The 10113-nt window shown below is 34.9% G+C and overlaps 1 protein-coding gene across 1 annotated transcript in view; it reads right to left on the bottom strand.

The window, feature by feature from the left end:
* Nucleotides 1–1350: 1350 nt before the first annotated feature.
* The window catches only part of LOC110465022 (condensin complex subunit 3-like), a 24960-nt gene continuing 16197 nt past the window's right edge, over nt 1351–10113 (bottom strand). Inside the window, exons 19-21 of the mRNA XM_021520587.1 lie at nt 8284–8404; nt 3624–3869; nt 1351–1797 (exon numbers count right to left, since the gene is read on the bottom strand). Coding sequence (XP_021376262.1) covers nt 1749–1797; nt 3624–3869; nt 8284–8404 — 416 coding nt within the window. The 3' untranslated portion in view covers nt 1351–1748. The remainder of the gene's footprint in view (nt 1798–3623; nt 3870–8283; nt 8405–10113) is intronic.

The following is a 10113-nucleotide window of genomic DNA, read 5'->3' on the forward strand; positions in this document are numbered from 1 at the left end:
TGATGTGATTTTTTTTTAGTTTAGTTCAAGTATTCACTATTAAATAATCAGAGATTTGGATCTTCATGTATTATCTCTAGAGTTTCGCAATCAATCTAACTCAAATGGAGAAAAAAAAACCAAAGGTTTTACAAGGAATTATCGAGCATTAAATGAAAATGACCCCATTAAAGGACTAGGGGCGTTCAGGGTTATATTCGTAATCTGGGATAAATGAATTACGCAAATATGAAATTTCAAATCAATTTTACAACTGGTTTAGGAGATATGGCAGTACAAAGACAGACATAAACTCACATTTTTGTAATACAATGCGTGAATTGGTCATTTTGAAGGAAATTAATTAAACCCATTTTGAAAGCCTCTACATGCACCAAACCGATCAATATTTGACATGCTTCAACATTGTCATACCAGTGTTCATTCGCAGAAAGGAATATTTGTATGTCACATGCATAGGCTTGCATTTCTGCATGCATTTTGGAAAAAATCAGCACCAAGAAGGATAGCCCCAATTAACCAACTATAACAGAAGTTGGTAAATATATTCAAGTTAAAGTTTTACTTTTTATGGGGCCAAAAAGTCCTTTAGACCTGTAGTACCACAAACAGTGTATTATAAATCAGTAACTTTTTTAAAATTCAATTTTAGTACATGTAAGTGTGTTACCTTGAAAAGTATAAGTGTCTGTCTGGTATATAGAGAATAATACATGCCTTTTTCCATATCACACCCAGTATCAACCTGAGACTGCAATATCAGCCCAAGACACTTACATGTACTAAAATTGAATTTAAAAAAAATAATTGATATGGAAAAAGGCGTGTTTTATTCTGTTTATTACATACTTACTAATAAAAACTACCATCTTATGATTTATTTTTATTTTTGAAATATTGAAAAATGATTTTTTCCCCCAAAAGGGGTGTGATATGGGTTTTGCGGGCTGATACAGGTTTTGGGGTGTGATAAGGTGGGGGCTGATACAGGTTTTGGGGTGTGATACGGCGAGGGCTGATATGGGTTAGAGCAATTGTGTCGTATAGCATATACAAAAAACCCGTATTTATTAGTAAGTATGTAATAAAAATATCTACAAACTCAGTAAGTTTGGAGGTGATATAAAGTAGATACAAAAATGTTGACAGACAATACTGAATAGCAAGGACAAATAAAAAATTTAGGGGTACATTGGCCAACAATTCAGAACAACATTTTCAATCAGTTTACAAGCTTACAGCTTTACCCGTAGTAAATAAGAAAACAACAAATGATAAGAATTTGAATAAAATTTTATTTCATGATAGAAAGTGTAGAAAAATATATTAAGATACAACAGTGAAGAGCTTTATAGATTAGAGAGAACTGTTACAGGAGAGATCTACTTCTACTCAAAATGTTTCAGATCCACACATCAAAATGTGCCCATACTTTAAATTCATTTCTTAATAGCAACAAAACAATAACAAGCAGTATGTGTCTCCTGTGTATTTGAAGTATCAGGTTATTGCACATTGTTGTTCAGATGTATTTGCGACTTCTTAATAAGAACTGACCTTCCAGCGTGTTCAATAAGTCATACGCATTCTTTTTTAAGGTGTATATCCTATTGTTCTACCAGAACTTCCACAGATACTATGAAGCTTTCATTCTGAACAGTACTCAGTATTTGATAGACTTCTGAGGCTGGCTTTGGGCCATAGTTTGTTTTGATTCCTAAGTCGGAGTAGAACAGTGGACACTATTTCTATTCTCCATCCTGGTCCCCAGACTGTACACTCCTAAGTGTTCTTTGGCTGGAAAAAAAACAAAAAAATAGAATTATGTCAGTGTGACATTAAAGCCTCTCACTACTTTTAAATTTAATTGCTTCAGTAACACGTTCAACATCAATATCTACTATGATACCTCAGATATGTGTTCTGTATTTTTCTAATTGAAAATCAGGTCATGTGATGATGTTGCCTTTGGAATTTCCAAAATCAATCACCTCTTAAATGATAACATTTCTCCCTCTCCTCTTTTTTCACCCTCTTTTGTGACGCATGGTTGTAATTTTCATTAATTAGCATCCTCCAATGATGTGACATGAGCATTTATGTGCAGAATGGCAATCGGTGAATGGGTTATAAAGATAGGTGCATTGTGTGCTTGTGAAATGAAGGATAATTAGCAGTACATGTAGTGGGAAACATGCATGGAGAAACGAGACATTGTACTCCTTTTATTTTTATTTATTTTTTATTCATATTAATAACAATTATTAATATATGTAGTGTCTTTATTTACTGTCATTGAATATACAATTCATCACAAAATCTCACAAATATTCTTGGAATATATTTGAATTATATTTCTTAATGCGACTTAACCAACGTAAGAGTTATTTCCCCAACACTGGATTGGAAAATATTTTGACACAGCGCGAATTCTTGTCAAACAGCAGCGGCAGTTGTGTCATGTTCTTAAATTGTTACCTTTTCATAAATAAATACACCAGAAATAGCATGCTGTGTTTCAGAAATGTTTGATAAGCATACACAGTTCACATATCGTCTCGGAGCCACGTGGTAGAAACGATTGTTTATTACCGCTATCAACCTAAGCACGATATGTCATATTACGTTCCCGTTTGAAACATCAAAATAAAGGTTATACTTCATCACTCATACGGTTTATGTACTTACAAAATATTAAAATCTAGACCGTACAGGTGCTTTCTCGAATCAAGGTCACGAAAAACACTTGAATCCTTACGAGTGTGAAACAAACACTCCTCAGACCTCAATCCGAGTTGCTAAAACGCTCAAACCCAGTGCACGAATGAAACATTCCTATTTGTATTCAGTTTTCACCACCACAACACTCGTAGAATGCATCGGAGATAAACATTTTGTTTTCAGCAATTATTTAAAGTATGAATTTTTATTTGGAGAAGAGTATCAGAAGACTTTATGTAACCCACAGGTGAGTGTCAGAGATTCTACTTTCTATTTACGATAACGATACTTTATAGCGGAAGCATGCAAGACTGAATTATGGGCACGCACACCGAACGGAAGTGGGTCTGTCATTTTGTTCTCTGAACAGGATCGATAAGCTGCTCGGCTCTTGCCAAGAGCGGCTTAAATAGCACTTTAAGGTAATGGTAATCAATGTTTATTTCCCAAATATGAATGCCTAATGCCCAACACATCAGCAAATATCAAACCAAAATGGCATAAACTTCAATAGTACATGTCAAAGCCTACATTGTACCTCTACTTTGTTTGTTTTTTTAACTTAGAATGAGGGCAAGCAGTCTTTCTATCAAAAGTCACCCTTAGAAAAACATTTACATATGCAATGGCAGCTATGAAAATTTGACACTTACAATGCTTGAAATCACATGTTTAGACATGCTTCAGATGCTAATTTGTGAACATCTATTATTTACAAGACAGTCGAATATATTCAACACTTGAATTGCAATTTATAAAATTTGAGGATATGGTCACTTGATTTAATCTGTCTCCTGAAACATGATCTATTTTAATAATAAATCAAACACTTCTCTTTTACAATATTATCAGAGATGACAAACAGTGAAGACCAGAAATTGCCCGAGTATCAAAGAACCTACCTTCTACGTCTTGTACGAGTCCCAGGGCCTGCATCCTCTGAGCTCACACTGGCAGTGATAACCTCACTGAGGTTTTTGCGCATTGGGTCTTTGCCATTGGCCTTAGCCTTGCCACTTCGTGTACTTGTACGGACTGGAGCAGGTGATGAAACCTTCTTGTTTTCAGCATCACTGACACCCTTTGTAGCTGTCCTAGTGCTGGCACGGGTTGGTGTAGGGGAGGCAAACACATGGTTTTCTAAATCACTGTAAGAAAAAGTTGGTGATGACAAATAGAAGAGTTAAAACATTGATTTTACAACAGTTTCTTGAAACCAATAGCTTAATTCTAGCTTCCATGCTATGCTCTTTTAGTTGACATCATATCTGAAGCCATTTTAGCACCTCTCTATCAAACCTTATTTTTCATCTCAGAGCTCTTTTGTTTCATAATAGTATTTAAAAGATTGAAAGTTGAAAACTTCATAAAACATTCATTGAGTAACTTAAAGAATAAAACAAGTATCGTAGGAATATACACCTGACCTGTCCCACACCAATCCTTCTAATCCACTATTGTATATAAATGTATAAAAATATGGAAATGTAAGGAGAGGAAACATTATTCGTTGCTCAGTACTCAGTAACGTTGAGCAATTCCTTGAATGTAGTGAAAGGCGAAAGCATACTGTACTTGACCAACAATAAATTATGCACAAATTTTACTCACCGGCTTTAAGCTTAGCCTTTCTTATTGTATAATATAAATATTGACCAAGTTTCATCAGAATCTGATAATACTGTGCAAAAACCGTCAACCAATAAGAGCCCAGTATGCTCCACTTCGAACTTAGTCTCAGTTTTTGTATAATGGACATACCTGCCAAGTTTCATCAAAATCAAACAATATTTAAGAAAGTTAACTGGCAGAAACACTCAAGTTTGGAAATTGACTAATCATAGCACAGTAAGATGTTCGTCTTACCATGCTTCATAACATTGTAAACCAGAAAGTAAAATCAGACAGATTAATCCCTACAGTTAGAAAATCCCGAACAAACCACCAGTTTTCGTATCAAATTCCCCACTCAAAAACCCAGACCAGAAAGGCATCATTCTTCCCTCGAACTATACCTGAGTGGAATAAACTCCCACCTGACATTATTTTGTGCCCCACAACGGAATTATTCAAATCAGCCCTCTACCGTCACTTTTCAAACGCAAATTAGACCATCTCGTATCTTTTAAAAACAATCTCTTTCCATGTTTCACTCCTCGTCTGACATTTTATCTTCAAATTGTTGAAGTTGGTCAGTACCATTTAGAAGTAGAAGTAGAAGTATGCTTATTAATTAGGGCGGTGTGGACAGACAGACATACAGACAGACAGCAGTTATTATATAGTAAAATACACCCTCCTCACTTAGTGGGGTATAAAAAGGATCATACATACATACAGACAGACAGCAGTTATTATATAGTAAAATACACCCTCCTCACTTAGTGGGGTATAAAAAGGATCATACATACATACAGACAGACAGCAGTTATTATATAGTAAAATACACCCTCCTCACTTAGTGGGGTATAAAAAGGATCATACATACATACAGACAGACAGCAGTTATTATATAGTAAAATACACCCTCCTCACTTAGTGGGGTATAAAAAGGATCATACATACATACAGACAGACAGCAGTTATTATATAGTAAAATACACCCTCCTCACTTAGTGGGGTATAAAAAGGATCATACATACATACAGACAGACAGCAGTTATTATATAGTAAAATACACCCTCCTCACTTAGTGGGGTATAAAAAGGATCATACATACATACAGACAGACAGCAGTTATTATATAGTAAAATACACCCTCCTCACTTAGTGGGGTATAAAAAGGATCATACATACATACAGACAGACAGCAGTTATTATATAGTAAAATACACCCTCCTCACTTAGTGGGGTATAAAAAGGATCATACATACATACAGACAGACAGCAGTTATTATATAGTAAAATACACCCTCCTCACTTAGTGGGGTATAAAAAGGATCATACATACATACAGACAGACAGCAGTTATTATATAGTAAAATACACCCTCCTCACTTAGTGGGGTATAAAAAGGATCATACATACATACAGACAGACAGCAGTTATTATATAGTAAAATACACCCTCCTCACTTAGTGGGGTATAAAAAGGATCATACATACATACAGACAGACAGCAGTTATTATATAGTAAAATACACCCTCCTCACTTAGTGGGGTATAAAAAGGATCATACATACATACAGACAGACAGCAGTTATTATATAGTAAAATACACCCTCCTCACTTAGTGGGGTATAAAAAGGATCATACATACATACAGACAGACAGCAGTTATTATATAGTAAAATACACCCTCCTCACTTAGTGGGGTATAAAAAGGATCATACATACATACAGACAGACAGCAGTTATTATATAGTAAAATACACCCTCCTCACTTAGTGGGGTATAAAAAGGATCATACATACATACAGACAGACAGCAGTTATTATATAGTAAAATACACCCTCCTCACTTAGTGGGGTATAAAAAGGATCATACATACATACAGACAGACAGCAGTTATTATATAGTAAAATACACCCTCCTCACTTAGTGGGGTATAAAAAGGATCATACATACATACAGACAGACAGCAGTTATTATATAGTAAAATACACCCTCCTCACTTAGTGGGGTATAAAAAGGATCATACATACATACAGACAGACAGCAGTTATTATATAGTAAAATACACCCTCCTCACTTAGTGGGGTATAAAAAGGATCATACATACATACAGACAGACAGCAGTTATTATATAGTAAAATACACCCTCCTCACTTAGTGGGGTATAAAAAGGATCATACATACATACAGACAGACAGCAGTTATTATATAGTAAAATACACCCTCCTCACTTAGTGGGGTATAAAAAGGATCATACATACATACAGACAGACAGCAGTTATTATATAGTAAAATACACCCTCCTCACTTAGTGGGGTATAAAAAGGATCATACATACATACAGACAGACAGCAGTTATTATATAGTAAAATACACCCTCCTCACTTAGTGGGGTATAAAAAGGATCATACATACATACAGACAGACAGCAGTTATTATATAGTAAAATACACCCTCCTCACTTAGTGGGGTATAAAAAGGATCATACATACATACAGACAGACAGCAGTTATTATATAGTAAAATACACCCTCCTCACTTAGTGGGGTATAAAAAGGATCATACATACATACAGACAGACAGCAGTTATTATATAGTAAAATACACCCTCCTCACTTAGTGGGGTATAAAAAGGATCATACATACATACAGACAGACAGCAGTTATTATATAGTAAAATACACCCTCCTCACTTAGTGGGGTATAAAAAGGATCATACATACATACAGACAGACAGCAGTTATTATATAGTAAAATACACCCTCCTCACTTAGTGGGGTATAAAAAGGATCATACATACATACAGACAGACAGCAGTTATTATATAGTAAAATACACCCTCCTCACTTAGTGGGGTATAAAAAGGATCATACATACATACAGACAGACAGCAGTTATTATATAGTAAAATACACCCTCCTCACTTAGTGGGGTATAAAAAGGATCATACATACATACAGACAGACAGCAGTTATTATATAGTAAAATACACCCTCCTCACTTAGTGGGGTATAAAAAGGATCATACATACATACAGACAGACAGCAGTTATTATATAGTAAAATACACCCTCCTCACTTAGTGGGGTATAAAAAGGATCATACATACATACAGACAGACAGCAGTTATTATATAGTAAAATACACCCTCCTCACTTAGTGGGGTATAAAAAGGATCATACATACATACAGACAGACAGCAGTTATTATATAGTAAAATACACCCTCCTCACTTAGTGGGGTATAAAAAGGATCATACATACATACAGACAGACAGCAGTTATTATATAGTAAAATACACCCTCCTCACTTAGTGGGGTATAAAAAGGATCATACATACATACAGACAGACAGCAGTTATTATATAGTAAAATACACCCTCCTCACTTAGTGGGGTATAAAAAGGATCATACATACATACAGACAGACAGCAGTTATTATATAGTAAAATACACCCTCCTCACTTAGTGGGGTATAAAAAGGATCATACATACATACAGACAGACAGCAGTTATTATATAGTAAAATACACCCTCCTCACTTAGTGGGGTATAAAAAGGATCATACATACATACAGACAGACAGCAGTTATTATATAGTAAAATACACCCTCCTCACTTAGTGGGGTATAAAAAGGATCATACATACATACAGACAGACAGCAGTTATTATATAGTAAAATACACCCTCCTCACTTAGTGGGGTATAAAAAGGATCATACATACATACAGACAGACAGCAGTTATTATATAGTAAAATACACCCTCCTCACTTAGTGGGGTATAAAAAGGATCATACATACATACAGACAGACAGCAGTTATTATATAGTAAAATATACCCTCCTCACTTAGTGGGGTATAAAAAGGATCCAATCACAACAGAAGTGTCAGTTCAAATATCATTATCATATCAGGTTCATTTTGATATGAGGAAGCCAAACTAAAGTACCTGTCATCTGCAGCAGCTAAGATGGCCTGTTGAGCTTTTGACTTCCTGCCTGTAGACTTGGCTGTTTTCTTTTTACTGGGAGGACCAGTTGGTGTCTTGGAGAGAGAAGCATCTGAACGGGCTACAAGGTAAAATATACTGGATACAAGTACTGGTTTGCTCATATTCTAAGATTAACCGCCAAAACATTTGTATGAAAAGTTCTAAATAGGGTTTAATGTACACATTTTGTAATCATAGTATCTTTTTAAAGTGCTGCTACCATGAAACAGTAATACAATAACTGAAATACCGTGTTTATAGTATACACATACAAAATGTAATCTATCTGGTGTACTTCCATTATAGTTACTGTTGTTAAAAAATTATTAAGTGTTGCTTTTGGACTAGGGTCACAACTTGTACTCTATTACTTAGCTTACTGATCAAATTTTGCAATATTTTATACTAGATAAAAATCTTAAGATATTTACCTATGTGTACATATTAACCTTCAACTTGTACGTAATACACTTCAATGATGTGTCGGTAAGCAACCCAACCACACGTAACATAAGTGTACAACAAATGGACTGAGAAAACTGTATCTCCTGGACTATAAAGACAGATTAACGTCTGGTACATCCAATAACACTTATCTAAAACAAGGGCATGTCAAGTTTTGTTCTCTTTACCGTGCTGATTATTCTTGAATTTCAATTAAATACAAGATTTATCAAATTTGTAGTTGAATACTTTAAAAGGAAAAAATCTGAACAGCTAATGCACAACACCAGATAAGGACAGAAAGCTCTGGTAGCTGAAAAATTGAATTACAGTCGAACCTCGTTATCTCGAAGTCGACAAGGTCGTAGGAAAACTTGGGAGTTATCCGAGTGTTCGAGTTAAGAGGGTTCATATATTTGGTATGAAATGTACTGTTTGGAAATAGCACTAGCAGTCGTTGATTTGTACTAATAGTCAATGATAATAATCAATTGATGGATGATATACGTAATCAATAGGACAAATACATGTATGTTATTTTATAATAAACACGCTTACAAAAAATAGAACATTTTTTCCCCCAAAAAAATTTCGTTTCACGCGATGAAAACAGTTTGACCATATTGCGAATTCATTATGAAATATGGACGGGCCTAGTGATTAAATGTTGATTTGGCTAGTCTTGGCAAAGTCTTTCTAGGTCTTAATTTGTATTTGCAAGTCCGTCAAGTTTTACCTCTGAAGTGTTACATTTTACGCCCGTCGAATGCCATATAGTGTTATATACTTTCTTACATTGAAATAAGATCTGCATCATTCTAAGAGTGGTTAGCTGATATGCTATAAAAATGTAGGAGAAAATCAAATACTGAAATGAACAAAAGGCAATAAATTTCGCAAAATCATCGAATCAAAATTCTTTTAAGGGAGACACAACTTCATATCATGATTATAAAGTATACCAAGTTTCAAAGAGATCCGTAAAACAAGAGGCCCATGGGCCTTAACGGTCACCTGAGTCCTACAATATTTATTTTTGTTGTTGAAATATGTACCAATTTGAGTAAACAATAGTATAATGTTAACTTAACATTGTCAGGACCATGAGCTGATCATTCCTAGACCAATTTTAAGTGAGATCGGCCTATTAGAACTTAGTAGTAAAATAGCGGCCATGGCAGCCAAATTGTATTTCTGATTGACCCGAAAAATAACAACACTTTGTCAGGACCATCAGTCAATCATTCCTGCAAAGTTTCAGTTCAATCGGCCTAGCAGAACTTGACTTTAAGTTTGAAATAGTTTTTCAAAATGGCGGCCGTGGCGGCCATATTGGATTTCTGA

Source organism: Mizuhopecten yessoensis, unplaced genomic scaffold, assembly GCF_002113885.1.
Source record: "Mizuhopecten yessoensis strain PY_sf001 unplaced genomic scaffold, ASM211388v2 scaffold1539, whole genome shotgun sequence".
Taxonomy (NCBI): Eukaryota; Metazoa; Mollusca; class Bivalvia; order Pectinida; family Pectinidae; genus Mizuhopecten; species Mizuhopecten yessoensis.